Source organism: Molothrus ater, chromosome 7 (assembly GCF_012460135.2).
Source record: "Molothrus ater isolate BHLD 08-10-18 breed brown headed cowbird chromosome 7, BPBGC_Mater_1.1, whole genome shotgun sequence".
Lineage (NCBI taxonomy): Eukaryota > Metazoa > Chordata > Aves > Passeriformes > Icteridae > Molothrus > Molothrus ater.
In genome coordinates this window covers 27,901,497-27,924,133 of record NC_050484.2, presented here as the reverse complement: position 1 = coordinate 27,924,133, position 22,637 = coordinate 27,901,497, and the positions used below count along the sequence as shown (strand labels likewise).

The 22,637-nt window shown below is 39.3% G+C and overlaps 1 protein-coding gene across 1 annotated transcript in view; it reads left to right on the top strand.

The window, feature by feature from the left end:
- MYLK (myosin light chain kinase) overlaps positions 1-22,637 on the top strand; it is a 194,065-nt gene that overhangs the window by 138,763 nt on the left and 32,665 nt on the right. The window contains exons 19-21 of the mRNA XM_036386318.1: positions 7,641-7,691; positions 9,282-9,409; positions 12,789-12,942. Of these exons, the coding sequence (XP_036242211.1) occupies positions 7,641-7,691; positions 9,282-9,409; positions 12,789-12,942 (333 nt within the window). The remainder of the gene's footprint in view (positions 1-7,640; positions 7,692-9,281; positions 9,410-12,788; positions 12,943-22,637) is intronic.

Genomic DNA, 22,637 nt, shown 5'->3' with positions numbered 1-22,637 from the left:
TTGAAGATACTATAGATTTTTTAAAGTGGCATCACAATAGTTTACATAAAACATGAGCTTTCCAAAAGGACTTTTTTTCAAATGATTTTTTTCAAGATTTGCTGATGAAAAAGGAGCATTACAGCAATTAGATTATATTTTTTAAACTACACTATGGCTGAGCTGTGCAACATAACTTTCCTATAGTAGGAAGAAACTGTATCCCACTTATGGCTACAGAGAGAAAAAAAAATACTTTAATGCTTTAGAAAATAATGCTCATAAATCTAAGCATTGGATTAAACTGTTCAGAGAGAAATGCCCAATGTTTTTGTAGGGCTAATGCACAGCACTACTTCCAGTAAATATTAAGAAATAGCAATTATCACCTGTCACAGTTATTGTTAAGAAAACCTGACAGGATATCCCGGATTCCATCATCTGAGTAATACTTCTTAAACCCACTGTTCTCATATCCAGACCACATACATTGAAGGGCTGACCCAGAATAGAATTGGTTGCACAAATGTAAGTTTTTCTACTCAGTTAAAAATAAAGTTGCATCAAAGAAAACAACTTTTTCTACACACCTGCAAGTTATTTAGCAATATTTGGTAGCTTCTGATAGAAATTTTTTATCTACGCTACAATGTAGAACATTTGATTTTATGTCAAACACCTTTTTAGGTAGCTGCATAATAATACAGGTAGCTGTGATCTCTTGCTGATGGTTATTAATAAATGAACAACTGAAACAGTCCAGATCAAATCCTCCAGAAGGTTTCACTGTCACCTTCAAATCTGAATTTTTAACATTATTGGTACTTGAATGCAAGGCTGAGCAGTGACATCTGTAGAACAATGCATTATTAAAATAAATATACTACACAGGACCCCTTATTATGTTAATATATTCTGGTCCACAGTAGGGAGAATTCTAAGTATTAATCACCATGGAAAAATTATGAGTCAGTGGCCAAGTGATTGGCATGCAGTTCTTTCAATAAACAATCTTGTCAGAGAATCCAAGTCTGCAAGCACCATTTTAAGAAAATGTTATTAAAGCATTAAGCTTGATGTGTCCAATTTAGTTAGTGTATCATTAAATCAGTAAACGCTTCAGGTTTTCTATTGATTTCTGTTCTAAGAAAATAATATGAAACATGGCTTAGATGAATATGAAATGTTTCAAAATCTTCATTTCATGACAGATTGTTTTGCCCTAAGTGTAAAATGTGCCACTTTCTAAGGGAAGAACTCAATTACTAAGGAAGTTACTGTTCTGGTCAGAGATGTTCTTTTAATTGCAGAAGTGTGGGCACTGGGTAGCAGCTGTGCTCTGTGGCTGCTGCTGACCTCTTTGGTGGCTGGGATAGTCTGGGATGCTCTTGAGGGTCACTAAGGCGGTCCAAGCCAGTTCCCTCAGTCCCATTCATTTCCCTGAAGGCTCATGCTGCTCTTCTCCTGGCTGTTGTGAGATCCAAGACATTTTCTGCACAGTGAGTGCAAGTACTTAGTGTGTTGGAACACTATGAATTACATTGTCAGAGAAGCCTCCAACCAAACTTTTCAAGGAAAAATTAATCTTTTTTCCTAAGCTGAAAATTCCATTCTTAGTACATGTAAATCAAACTGCCATTAGCTGTTTCTAAGACCTAAATAGGATTTCTCTGAAACTCTAAATTATGAAAGGTGCTGCCTTCATTCCTGAGGCTCGAGGGTCCAGAGGTGCATAGCTGTGCCAGAAGGCCTGACAGCCAAGGTGGGCTGAGGTAAACAGGCAATGCAGGATTTAACCTGGTGACTCTGAAGGTTGGTTGCTTCCACAGATGGAAAATAAATCTGTTATTTTAGTATAAAATGAGCAGTGGAGAAACACTAATTTGTTGTCCAAATCCCTTCTCCTGAGTGCCCAGTTCAGCACTGTTTCTCTAATGCTGGGCATGCATTTTGAACCTCTGCAAAGTTACTCTACAGTTCTCATTGTACTGACATTTTCTGAGTTAATATTGGCACAGAACAGTATTTTCCACGTGTATTTCATGGAGTCCATCCTACGTATCTGTATGTTGACAGAAGAAGACAGAAATGTTTATTGACTGTCTTACAGAGAGAAAAATGAATAGTTCTTGCAATGTGGCCTTGAACTGAAGAGGTGTCATGCTTCATTAATTTACAGTTAAGTCATTGGCTAGAAATTGCACATCTGAGGCATATAACAGAAGCATTAAGTTTCTTCTCTATAAAACAGGGAACTAAATCCATTGGCTTAATTAATATCAAAAGCATACAGCGCCTAGCTTTTCCCACTGAAACCATTTGGAGCTCCTGAATGTCCAGATGACCTGGCAGTGTTTTCCTACGGAACAGACTGGGTAGCAGGGTAGTAACCTACTCTTAGACTCCTGTCCCTACACACTTGGGCACAGCCTTTTAGTGTCTAATTGTGGATGTTCTCCAGGACATAAAAAAGGTGAAAATTGAACTTATACTTCAGAAACTAACCTTGCTGATTTGTTCCCAGCAGAGCTCTTAGAGCATTTTACATGGCCTGGGTTGTTTGTGAGCTCTGTTTGATACTGGATCTCTTCTGCACTGCTCAGATTTGCTTTAATTGTAGAAGTTGCTCAAGAACGGTGTTACTAAATTGCTGTGGAATTGTTTATTCCTTCAGCTGAGCTGTTTTCAAATACTGAATTATTTTCAGTGTACCAGATCATATTATTGAATCTCTGAGTGCACTGGTATATCCTAGCTCTCTCGTGACTGCAAAAGTGAGTACTTCCTGGGTTTTATTGTTGTTTTCAGAAGGCAGAGGCTGTATATTTCTCATTTAGAGGACAATCTCTGCATGATTTAGAAACTAAATATGGGATGTTGCAACAAAATGACAGTTGTTTTTAATGAAAAAATAAAAGCTTTAAACAACCGTTATGAAGCACACAAACTCAAGTAACTGACTTGCATGGAATCAAGTTTTCTAATTTCTGCTTGTCACCAAATTTAAGCCAAAGCTGCTTTCTGGTTTGTTGTATTTAGATATACTAAACAGTTATTTGGAAACACTATGAGAAATTTGCTCTCTGACATGCAATGAAATGAAACTGTTTAAACTTCCAAACTTTGAAGTTTTCAAGCTACTGAAGACTGTGTGTTCAGTGCATGGTTTATCATTTTCCTCTCTAGCAATTAGCACAGGTTCATGAATGTATGAATAAACTTTCTGCTATGCTTGTAGCCATCATTTTTCTCTTGTTTCATCTTGTCTGTGCTAAAATCTGTAATGAGTTTTTGTACCATCAACTAAGTCTCTGCCAGAAGCAAGGACAAAACATAATAATTGACTACTTTGAACACAAGGCCAAGTGTTTCCTTTTTTTCTCTACTTCTAGCTCTCAGTCATTCCACTCTTCTGGCAAAGCAGAGTGGAGGTTGTGGCAGGCAGTAGTGGAGGTTGACAGAGAGCAGTCACTTTTGATTCAAACCCGGATATCTACCCCCAGAAGGGTCTGAAGGAGGCTACACTGGGATTCATGTACATGGGGGAGAGAGAGACCTCATGATCTCACATCCCACAAGCCTGAAGGATCCAAGTGAGATGGGGAAGAAAGAGCAGATACTTGAATCTGGGCTTTCCATAAATTTTCCATAAATATTCTTCTTACCATGGTGTCTGACACATTACAGAATTGACTTCTTTTTTCAGTTTCTCTTGAACTCTGAAAATGCTGAAAAAAACCCAATTTAGTTCAAGATGAAATCTCGGCATGTTTTGCATGAGCGTAAAATGGATTTTTATGTATGAGGGTATGTCATTAACCCTTCTTCTCTCCTGAGCTAAAATGAGGCTGTTCCACAAGCAGACAGAAGCAAGGATAGGTCTGTTCCTTATGCTAATGGAGTTGGGTATTAACTGTACTTGTTTACCAGGTGCTGAAATCCATCACTACAGAAGACATGCACATAATTTTAGGCATGTCCCTCAGGGAGGACAGTAGGAATTACAGATTGGTTGGAAATACTATCTTGAGTACTGATGTTTTTTTCAGATCCTAAGAGTTTTCCTTCATGCTTTATGAAAGCAAGTTGTGCAGAGAGCCATTTCAGGGGAGGGCTATTCCTATTTTTAGTAAAATTCCAAAAAAGGGAAGCAAAAAAGAAAGACGGAGGCTTCTGAGCATATCTGCTCTCATGACTGCACCATCAGGGAAAGGAAGAGCACAACCAAATGTCTAGCAGCTACCAGCCTGGGTGGGGTTTTTCCCCTTTTTGCTTTATGTCCCCTCACTCAAAACAAGCTCTGTAAGAGGCAAACCTGCCTTGTAATGTTTATGTTGTTTCTAGAAGGCAGATTCATTTAAGGGGGAAATATTAGTCCTTTTACTTCCAGGCTGATTTTCAGCATTGGCCCATTTCAATGTAAATACCAAAACTAAGACAAACCATCTTTAAGGAAAAAAAAAAAAGCATCAGAAGCAGACTTGAACTAACATTTCCAAGAGGCTCAAATATTTTAATGAAAACAATCATTTGACCTTGTCAACTTTGAGTAATCTTACTAGATTTTTTTTTTCACTAACTGTCTCCAGCAGCCTTTGAAAAAAAAAAAAAAAAGTTGCATTTCAAAGAGATGCATAAGATGAGCTGGTATTTTTAAGGAAGATCTAAGAACAGTGGGGTGTACACTATTAGGCAAAGAAGCCAGTTACATAGAGCCAGAGACCTGTCCTTGTACTCATCCCCTTCCACCCTGCCCCAGCCTTTCATTTCTGCTCAGGGATATTTGTGTCTGCAAAACAGGATATTCAGCCAGACCTTCCAGCAACCCTTGGCAATCTGCATGGTTTGATGAAGTCCAGTGACAGTCTGTATATCCTCAGTTCAGTGAATATAATGTCCTGGCGGGTAAAATCTAAAATTTAAACCAAAAAAAAATTGTACCTACATATAAAAAGCAGTGCCCTAGCTGGATGAAGTGATGAGTTCCTGTTCTCTGCTTTGCTGCTATGGAAATCTTCACTGAGATGAGAGTCTTTTAAACTGGCTTAAGCATAGTTGTTCCAGTATGCATGCACCTTGCCTATTAACTAAGGTACTACAGCTAATACACAGTGTTGGCCAAGAGGGGATCTTTGAGTGAAAATCATGCTGGATTCAGTAATTTACTTTTTTTTCCTGAAAAATAGCAACAGTATCTGCAGCCCAAGATGGCACTTGACAAATGATGCTTTTTCTTCATCCTTGTTGCTCTTTGTTCATATCAGGCTTAATGGAGTGTGGAAGCAATCAAATTCCTGTCATTGTAGCTTTTATTAAAAGCCATTGCAGTTCTGAAGACCCAAGAGCTATTCCATTTCAGTTTAGAGAAAAGCAGAGTGTCTGATGTTGAATACAGCACACTCACAAACAAAAATGTTTACACATTTCTAAACCATGTAACTGAGTGAGTTTACATGGAGTTATGCACCTAATGAGTAACTAACGGGCTATTCCATTAATATGGATGTTTAAGGGCACATGAGAGGCCAGACTCTACAGGCCTTACAGCTGGCACCTGATCATATACATAGTTTCATCCACCTAATACAGCTCCAACCTGAAATAAGAGTTTCAGCTCAGGGTGAGACCACACCACGACAAAGAGGAAAGCTGCTCTGAAAACACCACTTGCTGCCTTTGCTTGTACAACTCGGGCTGGAAAGAGGCTGTAGAAATACATTTGCTGTCACCACAGCAGCCAGGGTACATGTCACTCTGTTGGTGGCCCAAAAAGTAATGTGTCCCTTTAATGAGTAGTTGTTTGAAGGCCTCAGTTTAAAGAGGGCCAAGTCCCCATGGAAGATGTGGCAGGACAGGTACCTTGCTTACAGCCTGGTAGTCCAGTAATACTGGGATAAACACCTCATAAGTACTCATCTAAACCTTTAACTACATCTGTTGGGCTGGCAGTTGTGAAAGAAAGGCTTATTTGGGAAATATGCAGCTAATTTTTTTTGTCTCAGCCATAAGTACTGTGAGAATATCCTACCTCTCCATTTTTGTATTTCTGGTTGCTACAAAATCAATAAATTCAGACTGTATAAAAGCCAAGCATGCTTTTAGGGAAAATTACTAAAAAATGGAAAGAAGATGGAAAAAACTTTTCTGTATTAACTGCATGAAGTTCTTCAGAATGAGCTGAATAAACACTGCTGTTGACAGCTAAGCAGCTAAGCCATTAGATATTTTTAAAGTCTTTTGGTCTTTTCACATCCTATACCACATCATCTACTATCTCCAGGTACTCTGAAAATCAATCTGTCTGTTGTTTGAGCTATAGCATTAGACTCCCACAGTGTTTTTGCAACTCATGGCTCCTGAGTTTCATGGAGCACCACATGATGTGTTCCAGGGTATCATGCACAGCTTGTAGCTTGCTGCAACCAAAAGGCTTAAAATCAAAAAACCTGGTTTTATTGGTCTGGTGAAACTGGGGGATATTTTGCTGCTCAGTGTCTTTCTAATTTGAAATAACTAAATAAAGAAAAGAATGGACCAAAAAATTCAAAGCTTTTGCATCTGTTATGACTGTCACTAGGCACCTCTGTATAGTCTGCCAGATACTCAAAAGCACTTAGCACACATTGCTTCCGTTGGAGGCAATAACATCTTAAAAGCCAGACTACTTCAATCAGTCTGCCTAGTTGAGCATAAGAAAATAAGAAATGTTCTTTCACAGCAGAGGCCATTCTCTGACCAGGATGCTTAGAATAGTAGGCAAAAAGAGAGTGCTGTAAAAGGAATGAACTCCTTCATTTCTGGAATTCAGTGATTTGAAGGCATCCAGACTGTTGTATTTAATGGCCACCACTATACATAACTCCTATGAATTTGTCCTTTTGAACCTGTTTGTGTTTCTGTGTTGTAAAATATTACTTGTTTGTGAAGGTAGGTTATGGATGTTATATTTAACTTGGTGTTTCTCTTATGCCTGCTGTCTGGTAATATAATTGGGTGGCCTCTAGTTCTTGTTTTGTGAAAAATACTTAATAGCCATGTTCTCTACTGTTCTTCTACTTACCCTACACAATTTGTAGAACATTGTCTTCCAAAAATGGATGGATCCAGATTTCCAGTTCTAAGCCATGTTTTTTTAGCTATGACATTTTCTTTTGAGAATATAGCGAAAAGTTATCCTTGCTTAAGGAAAAGGATGAGGCAAAGGGGTGGTACTAATATTTACTTTTGGTATATAGCTGTTTCTTTGTGAGCTCACAAGTGGTATGAGAAGCAGCACATGGTGTTAACTACTCTACTTTTAACTGGGATCATTCAGCATTAATTATGCTGGAAATCTGAGCAAAAATTCAGTATGAGTATCTTGGCCCAGTATTTTCACCTGTTAAACTGCTGTAAGAAATGGATGATGACAGATTGTGGGAGAAGATTTCTTTGATTATCTTAACAGTTCCATCTTCAACTATGAATATTCTAAGGATCGTCCAGCATAATAAAAGTGGTTTTTAAAGGTATTTTTAATCCTTTAGTTTAATATTCTGGAAGAACATATTATATTTTCAAGTGCCAGCAAAGCATTGCTATGGATGTTTATGATTAGTCTGGTTCCTTGCAAAGCTCACCTTTGAATTCACATGGTTCGTTGCTTGTTTGTTTTTAACTAGGTGAAGCAACAGTGAAGAAGAAACCAGCTCCAAAGACTCCTCCAAAAGCAGGTAATTTGTTGCATTGCTGTCACCCACATTTACCAGTGCAGCTGTTTGCCCACAAAGTTTGTTTGCATGTGTGATTAAATGGTCGGTAAGTCAAACTTGTTAACACTGTACTAAGAATTAAATCATGAGCATCCAAAGAAGTTACTCTCAGATGGACTATAGCAAAATCCTACAAAGTGTCAGTAGTGTGTAACTTACACCCTTTTGCATATCCACAACAAATCTTGGCTTTCTGTGAAAGAATTTTTTCTGTATATCACAGAATCCTCTACATGAGTAGCTACCACAGAGAAGGTGATAGATTCTTCTTTTCCTCATCACTGGCATTACGGTAACCTCTTTGTGTGTTTGCAGTCTCTGAGGCAAAGCCATCTATATTTAAAGTTACAAGGAAATTTCCCCTATAGGAACCTCTTTTCAGTGTCTTAAAACATCACCAGACTTTTAAACTGTCCAAGCTGCTTTCTAAGCCAGACATACACCTCAGCCTAGCTTCCTTCAGACATTTTCAAAACAAAAACACTTTTAAAAGGTCAAGTCTAGAGCGGGGGGAACCCACTTTGTTTTAATTACTTTGAAAAGGAAAAGAAAGCACTTTTGTCATGCCCAGTAGCCCTGTGTTTTGTAAAGAATGTTACATTTGGCAGTGAGGCCATTGTAATATTAGGGAATGCCTCTTACCATTTCTGTCAATATGTCCTCAAGTCCGCCCCCTTCAATACACACACACAAGAATAATTTTTCTATCATGCTGCTTTTATAAGCAACAGTATTGGTTTCACCCTGGAGTTGTCCAGCCTATGATATTTCTGGCCTCTGTGCTTAGCAGCTACCAGGGGTCTGACACTCAGCAGCACAGCTGAGAGCCAGGAAGGAGCACTGTTAGTAGGAGATGTTCTGCCATCTATTGATACTCAGGCAGTGAGAGGTAACAGAAGGAGGAATGCCTGATTCATGAACAGAGGGGAATGAATGGGACTGCAAGGTTTAAAAGAAGCACTGTAATACAGAAAAATCCATCATTGCTCATGACAAGATTTATTGTGATGGAGAAAGACATCAATTTCCTTCCTTGTCTCTCATGATGTTTCTGTGCCACATAATGTTCATCTGGCTGCTGAGATAACTATAGGCAGATCTTGACTCTTAAATTTTCTGAATTCTGTTGATGACATCAGGGAGCAGGTTTGCAGACCTCCTCAGCACATGCAAATTGATAAGAAGGTAGCTGGAGCCATTCTTCAAAAATACAAAGTTCAAAAGAAAAAGAAGATTTTCTGAAAAACCCACAACAAAATTTCATAAACTGTATATTTGGAATTGGTGGTGGGTGCCAATGTTTTTATCTTTTGGATGTCTGTACCTTGGTCTTGCATGAGCAAACTTTGGATGGGTAAGTTGTTATTGCTTTACTCCTCTAGAATTACCAAATCCACGGAATTTTTTCATTGCAAGCAACAGGTAGCTGCTAATCTGAATTTCAAATGCTGCTGTGAAACAACTGAGCTGAGAAATGTATGTGTTTTGAATTTTAAGAAAACTTTGGGTCATTTAAAGGGTTATTTAATTTATGTTGTTTTTTCCCTTCAGCTGCTCCTCCTCAGATTACTCAGTTCCCAGAAGACAGAAAAGTCCGTGCAGGTGAATCAGTGGAATTGTTTGCCAAGGTGGTGGGAACAGCACCCATAACTTGCACCTGGATGAAATTCCGTAAGCAGGTAAATTGTGTTTTGGTCTCTTTTAATAACCATTGAAAAAGCAGAGCTGGAAAGTAACACCAATGACTATCTCCCATTTTTCCATCTCCCTTCCTGAGGAACTAGCAAAGTCCATCTTGTTCCTGCAGATGTTCTCTTCACCTCTACTGAAAACATTTCACTGATGAAGATTTCACAACCTCCATTAGCAAATTATTGCAGTGTTTATATTGCCATAGGGTTAGAATTTTTTTCCTAATGCCAAACCTAAATCTTTCTTGCTACAGTTTAGACCCTTTGCTGCCTGTCCCCTCCTGTAACAAATGATAGTTTCTTTGTGAAAAGTCTTAGACCATGAATTAAAGGATAAGTGATGGGAAAGATACAGGTATCTGAAAAGTATGTGTCACAGAGGAAATTTCTCCCCTTTGAAAATTTCTTTGTTGATGCTGAGTCTAAAGTTATGTCAAAGGGGCAAAATACAATATAAAAAACTTGAGTGAATTGTATTGCAACACAAATGTCACCATACAGGGCACAACAAAAATCCATGCCATCAATGCCCTCACTCCTAGGTTTAAAGTTCTTTCTACTTGAATTAATATCTTTAAACTGTATCAAATGCCCATAAGGGTAGTGTCCAAAGAGAGTTGCTTTAACAAAGCTATTTAAAATCACTTTAAATCAAATAACCCAATATGCAAGTTCAGACTGGAAGATGAAGTGTCACGCTAGGACAGAGCAAATATAAATATCTACTGTAGCTGCTGTTCTGTTTATTTCATTCTGAACTTGTCATGCACTCTATAGAACACAAATAAAAACATCTCCTCCTAGAAGGAAGTTTAGACTCTAAATCCAGACATGTCAGCATTTAATTGAAAGAATTCAAAACAGTTTGTTAGTGCAAAGGGTATTCCAGAGTCCATCCTTGCTAACTCCAAATGACCTCTTACTTTAGGGGAAAGGGTGGGTTTTTTCCTGAGCTCTTATATTTCCTTAAATTTCTTTAGCTTCAAGACTGAAGTTAACCACTGCTTTCCACAAAAAATAGGTCTCAGAAGTTTCAGTGACATTCAGTGTTTGATTTTGCTAAGCTCCGTCTTAACATTTAGGTAAAATGTGCCCCTCAAAAATGAGTTTCTGGTTTGTGCAGAATTCTGAGTTCATTGTTGAATACAACAATCCTATTTACCTAGATTTTAAGGCCTTTTTAATATGCAAGGTCTATGTGATAACAGGGACTAGCAGCTCCTTATGCCCATATCAGATCTGTAACCTATGATTCAAGATACTTTCTCCTTTGTAAAATGCTATTTTTACCATCTTTATACTTTCTTCTTTAGTTATCCACTGTGAGACAAAGTGAAGTATTGCAAAATCATAAATTAAAATGACAATTTTTTTAAAGTTAGTCATTCGGGTGAATGAGGTACAAAAGAAAAAAAAAAACTTCAGGAAGGATACCAAACACTGTAGGACAACAAGTGAGGGCAGCAGTCTCTCATTTATTAATTTAAAAGGGGAGGCACTTACTGTGTCATGTGCTGCACCATAATTTTGCTTTATTCTTTAACTTACACTTCACCACATATTGTTTAACACTTGGATTTCTTCCTTTTCTATAACTCTGGTTGATTTCAACTCTGTTCCATTCCCAGTCCTAAAAGTGAAAACCAACCAAGTGTTTTGACAGTTTACTGGGAGTTATATGTAGTTGTTATTTGAGCTGACCCAGCAATTGGTGAGCTGTGATTCCAGCCCTGCTGCTTTTTGATGCAGCTTCCTCTCCGTGTTTCTTCCTCACATCCCCTCAGGTGCAGGAGAGCCACAGTGGCCTCTCTCAGTGGTCTCTCTATCTTTTTTGGGTATTCCAAAAGAGTATGTGTTGCTTGTAGAAAGGGAATGTCATGGATCTGTGACCAATACTGTTGTATGCCATGGCAGTACAGTGGAGGGATTCTGGAACTGTGCTGAGCTAAAGAGGAGAAAGTCTTGGAAAGCCTCTTCATCAGCTGAGTCCATCACTGAACACTGCCAGCTGTTGAAGCTTCTCAACTACAACCAGTGAATTTCTTACCCAAAGATCCAACCCATGTTCCCCACAACCACTGCAAACCACTGAGCATCCTTTCAGGGCTGTCTCTACACCCTTTCAAGGATTTCTCTGCATCCTTTCAGGGTTTTCCCTGTATCCTTTCTGGGCTTTCTCTGAATAATGCAGATCTAGTTCTACTATCACCCCCTGACTAATTTTAATGAAGCATAAAGGAACAGTTTAGAATCTCAGAAGTATGTTGGCAAGGTGGAACAATTTTCACTAGAGTTTAACCCTACATAATCTCATTTGCTAACTTTCTATTTGTAGGAAAAACTTTCTAAAGTTACTTTTGGGCAGATAGCAGTGCATGTGTTTTGCCTCAGTTGAGGAAAGAGCAGGGAAAGTCCTGTTCTTAAACTTTTGATTTCTTCTTCTCTCAATATATGGGACAAGATAAGGCAAACTAAATAGCGTTCATTTTTAATTAAATTCTGAGAATGGCTTGGAAGAGTCGCTTATCTAAGAAGGAAGTGGTGGGAGGAAGAAGGGCATTGACATTATGTTGTCTGTTTCATAAGAACACAGTGTACAGCTCTGTAATGCAGGGTAGCATTATGAGGTTTTTAAAGAACTGTCATGTCTCAAGCTAATGCTGATTAAAATCTAAGTCACCTTGGCCATTTATGCTATGGTAGCTCTGTTTCAATTAAAAACTAGTTTATAATATGCCTATGGTATTCAGCAGAGATTTGGATTTTTGCTTCTTCAGAAAATTAAAATGCTATGGGAAAGCTCAGTATGCTCTTTGAATGTCTCTCTGTACAGCTGGAGTGTTGTATCTCCATTTTATATAACATTGTCCTCAACTGTTCAAACCCAAAAAACTGCTACCCTGGTTTGTGTGGAAGTACAGAATGAAGCTGGTTAAAACAAGAGGGCAGCAGTCCCAGCTGTGGATGGTCTGCTCGTTGGGCCTCTGAGGGCGGTGGCAAATGAACTAAGGCTAAACCCTCGTTCCACTGTGGTTTCTTTAAGATATGTGAGACCAAACTTTGCTCTTCTGACAGTTGCACAGTTTGCACTTTCAGCCTGTCAAAGAGAAGTTAAAAAGTGACACACCTGTTCCTTAATGGGGTTCCAGCAACACCAGTGCTCCCTGTGGCCATTGCAGGACTGGAGCCCTTAAAATGTTCCACTGCATTTCTAGATGATTTGTGTGGATTACACAGTTTATCAGTCGTGCATATTCACTTCTGTAATAGAGTTATCTGCAAACAGCACTCATATGATAACATTGTATTGTGCTTTGAGCTCTTTCACATACAAATAAGTCACATAATTTTTCTTTTAATTTGGCAGATTCAAGAAAATGAATATATTAAAATTGAGAATGATGAAAACAGCAGCAAGCTAACAATATCATCAACAAAGCAAGAACACTGTGGATGTTACACTCTAGTTGTAGAGAACAAACTTGGCAGCAGACAAGCACAAGTCAACCTTACAGTTGTTGGTAAGTCCAAATTAATATTTTATTTATATACTTATTCTTCAGACATCAGTCTACATTTGCATTTTATACAATTATATGCAACAGGTTAAATAAAATAATCAGTTAAATTAAGAAGACTGAAATAAGAACTAGTATTTCAAAAAATATAAAGTGACATTGTAATAAGGACTATAAGTTAAGATCTGTAAGGCTATACTGTGTTTATTTGGAAAAATTCCTAATTCCATGGTGATGAATGTATAAAATAGATAAAATAGCTCATGTTTAAAAAGAAATCTCCCCACAAGATAAAAACAGCTCATGTCTCCATTTTAAATTCCTACCATGGTCTATTGTTTCACAGGAGCAGAAAGTAGTGAATAAAGACAGTCTGTTTTAAATCTTTTGGAACCCTTCATCTGTGGGCTTTTACACAGGTATCTTAAAGCTTCAAACAGCCTTGTCAGGTGACACTCCCAGGCTGTCTGGTTTGTTGCAGCAGACTCTGGACAGCTGCACAGAAATGCAGACTGGCAGACAGTTGCAGTTTATTTGCAGATAAAACTGCAGCCTAGTGAGGATCAGCCAAAATCTAGATCTGTGACATCTGGCTCTGAAAGGGCTAATAGAACCCACCTTGGTGTGGATGCTTCAGGGAAATCCAGGGAATTTCTGCAAGCCAAGATATGATTTGGCTAAAACATCAGTCTGTGGGATGGGTCTGCTTCTGGGCTCTGTTACCTGCAGAGGGGTTATCACATAAGGTGGTGCACTGACAGCCCAGCCACAAGGGTGTGAACAAGGCAAGAAATGTGGGTCTAGGGCAAAGATGAATGTCTGACTCCAGTGAAACCAATGGCAAAATACCTTTAACCCAAGTGGGACTGGAGATTCATTCCAGCAATCCAGTTAATACCATAGGAGGTTTAATGAGTACAATCACATTTTCAGGTGCAATATCCACTGAAGCAGACTGAATGTGACTCAGTTGCATGTTGCTCTACATATTGTCATTAGAGGCTTCCTGATTATTTAAATTAATTCCTTTAATCCAGTCTGAGGCTTTAATTGCAGTTAAAAGATAACTGGATGAATGAGTATAAATATCAAGTGGATTCCAGCAACATGACAGAGAATTCAAGAACAGAAGAAAACAGAATCAGTATTTTCCCCTTGATGCATAGATAAATTGCACTACCCCTCCCAACAGTTGTACAGGGTTGTGCAGGTCATAAGTACAGCTAGGTTAAAAACGAACACTTGTCCTTGAAAAAACATATACATTGCTCTGGATATAGGTTTTGGCTGCAAAATCCCAACACAGCTGATTAGCAGCTGGAAGAATGGCAGGAGATTAATTGCTCTTTATATTTCCCTCCTTTTCACTCTTTCCTAGGCAACTGCTGCAGGCAGATAATTGTAGCAGGTTATTGGGCAAGATGGATTTTTTTAGGTGCACAAGGCTGACAATTCCTATTATCTTGTTACTGTGTGAGCCTTGACTCATTATTATATAAGTCACTGGTTTATATCCTTTGGAATTAATTGGTTTGAAAGTCTTTGAATTCTATAACCTTATAAAGCTACATCTCAGCCTCCTGCTCTGCTCTTCCCTAAGAAATGTGCCAGAGAACCGTGGGATTCCCAGAGATGCTTTTGGGAGAGATGGGTGAAGAATCCTTACAATGTGCAGGAGTTTGCCATGTGTTTTGGCTGATGACAAGCTCTCTGTTTCCAACTAAAAAGAATAAATTCTGTCTTGTACAATTGCCAAGCTCTTCAGTGAGACATCTCGCTGATGTCAGCACTGCTGAAGGCGTGACAAGGCCTCCTAGCTTGCTGCACATGCATTTTAAGGCCAGATTCTTCCATCTGGGCACTCAAAAATGTGGGAAAAGGGAGCAAAAATGTCTTCCTTATATGAAGAGGGTTAGATTCTCACTATGAGATAAAATTCTTCACACTGTTTGCACCTTTAAAGGTGTCAAATGTTCACTGAAGTTGGAAGGTACTTTTCTCTCAAGCCTGTCAGTCAAAATAGGGAAGCTGTGTTTCTCTGAATATGCAAAACCTGGCACTTCTGAGCCTACCAAAGCTCATCCTTAATCCTAAATTCCTGCCTGTCCATTGTCTCTGCACCATCCCAACTACCGGGAAGAAACTTGCTCTCCCTGCCCTGACCCCACTTTCATAACAAGCATTGGTGGAGAAAGTCCTGGTGCTAGAGATCAGCTCTGTTTGCCTCAGCCCTTTATAAAAAGTCTCTAAATTCTTTGTGACCTGCCTCCCTGTAAGTTTTCTGAGAAAAGGCACATCCATGTGTGTGTGTTGTGTGCTCAAAGCACTGCTGCCTGACCACACTGCACAACAGAGCCTTGAATGTGTTGAAACTACAAATGCAGAACATTTGCTTTCTGGAGGAGCGTGTCTGAGCAGACCCAGGGCTGCATTTCTCAAAGGGCTAACAGGCTTGGCTCTTCTGAATTTTAGCAAATCAAAGACATTTGTTAAAATATAAAATGAAATTAATATGGAAATAAAGGTAAAGGAAATATTTTATTATTATTACTTCTTTAATATTAATAATTATTACCTCTTTTAATTTATTATTACCTCTTACAATCATGTAGGTTTCAAAGGCTTCATGCTGATGGGCAAGTTTCTTATGCGAAAGACTCCAATAAACATTTCTCAAATTAAATTTGGACTGTAACACATGTTAAGGAGCAGGTTGCCCAGCAAAGTTGTACAGTCTCCATCCCTGGAGGTATTCAAGTTCAGAATGGATAAGCATCTGAACAATCTGGTCTGACCTTATAGCTGATCCTGCTTTGAACAGAAGGTCTAAAGACCTTCTGAGGATATTTCAGACCATCCTGCATCTTGGTTTTATACTTGCAGTTGTCAAAGACTTTTCTTCACAAAAAAATAACATTATTGACTCAAACTCCAATCAGAGGACAAATTATTGAGCTTATCTGCCAGGATTCAAATCAGAAATGATCCTGCTATGATTTAAACTCTTGAGTCTTAGATTGCAAACTCTATCTAAGTACAATTTGTAGAAATTATTTTTAATAATGACATTTAGGGAAATAAAGATGCTTTGCATTCCTTTGAATTTAGCTCCCAAAGTCTTAAATTTAGCTGTCAGACTCAGGCCTCAACTACAGTCTTAATTAAACTGTGCAAGAGTTCTGACACCTAAAGCATTTAAATAATTTATGATTTGATGCTGTTTGGGTCATGGGAAAGGATGCTCTTGAAAGAAGCCCAGCTTCATCCTATGGGGTTTTATTTCCTTTAATGAAATAAAAATGAAAAAAATGTCCATTACATTCAGCCTTCAGTGTGAGCTGTGTGCAGTCCACATAGCAAATGCACTGACACATAAACAATTTAGAGGAGACTTTTGAAATAATGGTGTGGTGCTGAGCACAGAGCCTTCAGCCACAAGGACTGAGCCTTGTGATTCATTGTGTAACTTTGTACAAGCACTAGTAATACTGGGAGACCTGCAAGTCCGTGAGACATACAAGTTAAGCAGTATCTTCTTTGAAAGGGTTGACTGGTCCCAAAATGTCCATGTTGAGCTCTTCTCTATTGTTATGATCAGCTCTCTTAAATAAGCAATTTCCTTAGCTGACTGATCTCTCTAGGGAGATTTTGTAACATGTTTCTGCTCCAAAATCAAAACAGCCTGATGTGAGATTGAGCTAATGATTTATAGCAGACAGTGTGTCAGATGGAAGTGGACGTGTGTTGCCTAAGCTGTTAAATGAGCCAATGATGAGCTTAGTGTAAAACATGACTGATTTAGGCAAGGTAGAGCCCTCAGTTTACAGTGACAGCAAGGAATATGCATTCCTTTCCTGCCATTTATTGGATATATTTGATATATTTGTCAAAATTATGATTCTGAACATTTTAGCTGTGTGATAGCCCTAGGTCTGTAACCATCTTTGAGAAAGAAACTTGGTTTTCCTACTGGCTAAAGCTGGGTACTATGACTGTCCAAAGAATAACACAGAATTCAACAAGGGTATCTGGCACTAGAGAAATAATCTGTTCTGCAGCTATGCCACAAACTTGCCACATGCTTTTGGGCTTATTGTTTCACATTTCCTTGTCTGCTATTCAGGAGCTTTTTGATGATCAGTGTGTAGTGAATACTTTGTTTATCAGTGCTGTCTTTTAGGTTTTTTTAAGACAGAACTAGAAACACACATACTACCTAACTGGGGACTGATTTTGACCAATCTATTTTGTCTTTTATAGATCCTTTGGGATTTTTACTGATCCTGATGTCGTATTTTGTGTGCATATACATACATCTATATATGTATTGTACATACACACACACACATATATATAAGTATCATGGTGATTAGTAAGCTCTATGGTAGATATATGCAAAAGAATAAGAGCAATGACATTAGACCCTGAGAGGCCTGAAGTTAAAAGTTATGGTGGTTCTATTACTCAGCATTGGTGCATGTACTGTGATTTGCAGCCCTCTCTGCTGTTGGAAAGTGATAAACCAAGTACTCAAGGACACACATATACAGAGGCATGCAAGTAGTATATCATGAATTCACTAATACGTGCTCCTCTACTCCATTCCATACTTGACTTGGGATGGGGAAGTTACTTTCTGTGAGGAAGGTGTTACTTCTATGCCTTTAGCAGAATCTGTGTGAGCCCAGTCTTTCCAAGTACAAATGAGAAAATACAAGGTTACTTGAGAACAAGGTCTGATTATCACTAACTCCAACAGTCACTGAATGTAATGGTAGGATTATTAATTGCTGCTATGAAGGGCTTGGTTCTGCTTCCACAAGTCACATATATGCAAGCTTAGAGTTTGTTTTCTCCCTCAAAACTCTGTTACAAGGAAACATGGTAGCAAAACCAGCAGTGCACAGTGACCCTTTCAACACGGTGACTGCATTGTGGGAGATCCTGAGAAATCTGCCTCAGTGCTCACCACTCAGACAGAGAGGACCCAGTGGTCAATGTTCTGTGCTCCCTCTCTGGAAAAGTTAAGTGCAGACATCTGGGAAGCAGACAGTGAAGTGAGACATCCATAGACATTTTGACACTGAATACTGCAGCTCAGAAGTGCAAATATGAATGATTCTAAAGTTCTTTTTTTGAAAAGAATCAGATTATATATTGCAGTATCCATGTGATTCCCTGTTTACAGTCAGGTCAAGAATGCAATGAATTTCTTAAGAATATGTGGGTGGACTCGCTCTGTAACCTTCAACCTTTCAAATTCCTCTGGATTGCTGGAGTATTTTTGTCATTGGTTTTATGGTTAAAGGGCAACTACACTGGTGGTTAAGGAAGAGATGTCTTATATTGCTGCTGTTGTAGTTCAAGAGCATAGTAACCTCCACTGTCAGCTTCCCACTAACGCATAGTGGCTCTCCAGCTGTACCAAAACTAAATTTTCAGAGAAAGACAAAAATGTGTAGAGGAAAACCAGCTTACTCTGCTCTATGCATCAGTGCTGGCACACTAATCCAGGTTTATCCCTTGAATGGCCATGTAGTTTCAATGTAATTTCTGCTGGGAGACATTTCAGTAGAACTCCATGCATAGCTGCTTTTTCCTGATGCTTACCTTCAGCTTGTTTTTCAGGAAGAAAATAAATATCTTGACAATTGCAACAAAATTCCTATATTTTACCTAGTTACTCAAAAATGATTAATCACAACTCCTCCATGCAAACATGGGGTTCCTAAGACCCAAACTCACTCCAGTGGAGACTAATCCACTGAAAGTCCTACTAGGGAGACTCCTAAAATTTATTGTGCCTTTCAGTGGGCAGGTTTGAGCTCTAATTCAATCAGTTATCAAAGCAGATACCTAACGTGCAGCACATGAGTAATCTGAACAGCTTGTTGATTCAGGCTCAGGAGCAGATGGTTTAGAAAAAGGCTCCTGAGAATGCATTATATATTTGTTTGTTCCATTAGGCCTGTGGCAGGAGGAGATGTTCTTGTGCTGAGGGCATTTGCGTGGGAGTGGTGAGCTCTGGTTTCGTTCCCAGCTCCATTCTCCTGTGTGTCCTTGGGCAAGGTCATTTTACACTTCCATGCCTCAGTTACCCCAAGAGCACAAAGCGATGCTCTGGGCCACCACTATTTGTTTGCTACTTTATCCACAGGTCTCAAAATGGCAGTTTTAAGATAACTTCATTTTCTGTCAGAGTTGTCAGGAGGAGCAATCTGGTGAGAGTATTCTGCAGTGTATTTTACAGGGGAGGTGTAAATTTCAAAGTCTGGACTAACAAATCTTTACCATGGGGTTCTTGCCTCTGCTGCTTTTTAGGAGAAAACTCAGGTTCATTTCAGTGTCTCTTGAGCTGTTTTGCAGGAAAATGCAGGCATTTTTAAATTTAACTTTATCGTAAACCTGTGGTACACTAATGTACAGGGTGTACATTAGTTACAGGAGTTAAGGGGTAATATCTCTACTTGTAGCACTCCTCTCCCTTGGAAAAAGAGCTGCAGGGCATAGTTTTCCAAGCACAGCAGCGAGGTCTGCCATGACCCTGAGCCCTGTCAGCAATAGTGCCGAGTTCAGTTATGACCTTTTATGGTTTCGCTTTTCTCCTGCTGATGGATTTCAAATGAAAGCTTTGCCAGTGCTGTCGGCATGGACAGTGTTCAACTGGCTGTTGCAGCATATTAAATACCTTGCCTGGCTAAACAGCTTGTGGAATGGAATTAAATTGTTTCTTTCTGTCTGTTCTTTATCTGGCAGACAAATATCACAATAGCTAATAATAGTATTATACAGTAATATGATAACTGGATTTAGAAAGAAAACAAACCAATTTTGAGAACAGATAAAGAAAACTACTTCAGAGACATTGTTTCAGTGATGTCTCTGTTCATAAAAGAAAGGAAAAAAGAACTTTTCAGAGGCTGTGGTTATACTGCTCTCAGTTTTCAGAGGCTTTCTGCTGGAGCAATATTTCTGCTCAAGAGCCAGGGCCGTGTGAGCTCTTAATGCACAGCAAACTCCATTGCCTCGCCTTGGCTCAGCCTGACCCTCACAGCAAGTAGCGGAACAATTTCCATTTCCCTGCACTCCGTTAGATAAGGAGATTGCTGCCTTTTTTGGTCTCTTGGAATGGTTCTTGTGTTCTGAGGGCTCTGTAAACTGAGCCATGTGGAGAAGGCAGTGAGGTCTCAATAGCACAGTCTCATGTCACGTGGGTGTCCTGCATAAGCTGTGGGTTTGCCTCCACTGCAGAGAGAGAAAAAGTCCCTTTGCTTATACAAAGGAATTTTCACAGAAACACGGAATATTCTGAGTTGGAAGGGACCCACAAGGATCATCGAGTCCAACCCTTAAGTGAATGGCCTGTACAGGGATTGAACCCACAACCGTGGTGTTATTAGCAACATGCTCTAACCAATGCACCACTGGAAAAAAAGGCAATCACATCAAGTCACATTTGTCTGATAAACAGCAATGATTTAAAGGCCAAGCCTGCTTATGTTTTATGCTTCTCAGAGTGCACAAATACAAATTAATTAGAGTTTACTTCAGGCTGTATATCAAAACCTGTTTACCAAAATATTTCTGAGAACTTATCTGAGGAAGGAGTGCAGCTGAATTCAGTTTGAGAGTAAATAACAAGTGTGTGTTTCAGTGCTGGTATGGTCTTGAAAGTGGCTTAAACATTTCATGCGGGGCCAACTCATCCCATTATCATTTGCCCTAAGGAATACATGCTACAAAGAATAAACTGGAATCTGACCTTATTGCTTTTGGGGTAGTGGTAATTTACACCTCCATTTGTTGAGAAGCAGGGGGTTTTAATATGTGCCTGGTTTGCTGGAGCACAAATGGCTAAAAAGCTCCTTTACATCACCTCCAGTCTCCTCTTACTCCTCTCTGCTTGGCTTATGTCTCACAGCACACAGGAGTCGCTCCTGCTACTTCCTCTGTGATGCTGGTGTCAGCAACTCAATGCAGCCTCTGTGCTGCTGTGCAAACAGTCCCTGAGCCAGGTTTGAGGCCAAATTAGCTGCTCCTTTGCCTGCCATAAGGCCTTGGAAGCCAGTTTGGGGCAGCCCTACTTGTATTCCTAGAGAGATTTATGTGAAAAGGCATTGGAGTTTGTAGCATTCTGACTAGGTTCATGGATACAGCCAATCTGACCATGATCATCTAGAATATCAAAAGTCTTGATTTAGTGGTTATGTAAGTGCTGTAAGTTAGCCAAGGCTGGAGTACTCCTATTCTCACATGGTTAAGGTACCTTATGGTGGCTTTATTTTGTTGCTTGTAACAGTGAAATTGAAGTTAGAGCTCAGTATTTTAAATTAGTTCCTTCTCCTGTAGAAATGTGCACAAGTGCACTTTTGGATGCCCTGCCTTTGTTCTAGTTTACATATTGGATTGTAGCTATGCATTGTTGCAGAAGAAGAAGAACAAACTTGTGGTCCATTAAAGCCAATGTAAAGCCTTCATAACATAAGCCTAAGTATGAAACATGATTGTGCATGTCAAAAACTGCTCATGACATGCAGCAGAATATTGGACACATGCAGCTCAGAGACATGAGTGGTATAGTAAACACTAAAACAGAAAGACAAAATAGAGAACTGTGCTTGTCTTCCCCACTCCTTCTCAGCTCATGGGATGTTTTTATTGGAAGCAGTTAATTGTGCTGATAGAGATTTCATATTCCAGAAGGGAATGTAGTTTGGCAAAATATTCTAGCTTTCAATCCAGACAGATGAATACAGGGTAACCTTTAAAATCCCCATAGAATAAAGTATTGAGAAAGAAAACAGACACATGGAGAGACCATCTGCAGGTTCTCTGAATGTGCAGAGCTGTAGAATACCATCCAGTCTGATATCAAGTCATTTTTAAGCATGTTAAAATGGTACATATACATCTGTCATATTAAAAAAGAGCAAAGATTAGGCTTTCATTCCTGTTTAGGATCTCCCATAGCAGCTACTACTGTATTTATACACTGAACAGATCTGCAAGCAGCAGCACAAGATAGACTTCAAACAGAAACGTGCATCTTTATGGCTCAGTAGAATCCAGCCAAGGTTGCAGGTTTTCATCTCTGCCTATTGAGAAAAATGCCTTAGGAGTATAGAAATGTTCCCAAGGCTGGCTGACTAGTCCAAAAGCCATGTGGCATTTCCTTTGCCACTGCTATCCCCTTGGCCATGAATGCTTTCTCTGCAGTGCTCTCATACCGAAGCCTTGCTTCTGTAAACCATGCAGGCCAGAGGGACTCCAGTTGTCTAGGTGAGTCATGGAAAGAGAGCTTACTGAGGGAACTGGGGCCTAGGAAACTGATAAATCATGCCCAGAGTTTCATTTGGAAACAGAAGTGTGTTGAAAGTCAGCAATGAGAGAGTATATTTTCATGTCCTGCACAGGAAGCAAGCTACTGCTGAAACATACTGCTGAAACTGCTCTGCAAATGCTGAAACATTGAACACTTTCTCCAGATCAATTCAGTGCACAGCAGTAAAGCAACCTAACTTTATTTTTAAAGCAACACATACGTCCAGGTTTGGCTGTGTGCATAGCAGATGTCAGAGAATTCTGCACTGTTTTGAAAAACTTCAGCAGATGCCACTGTAAGGTGATGGACTACTGCCTTGGCTTTTTCTTCAAAGTATTTTCCTCCTGCTATCTGCAACTGCTCTGTTCTGTTTGGA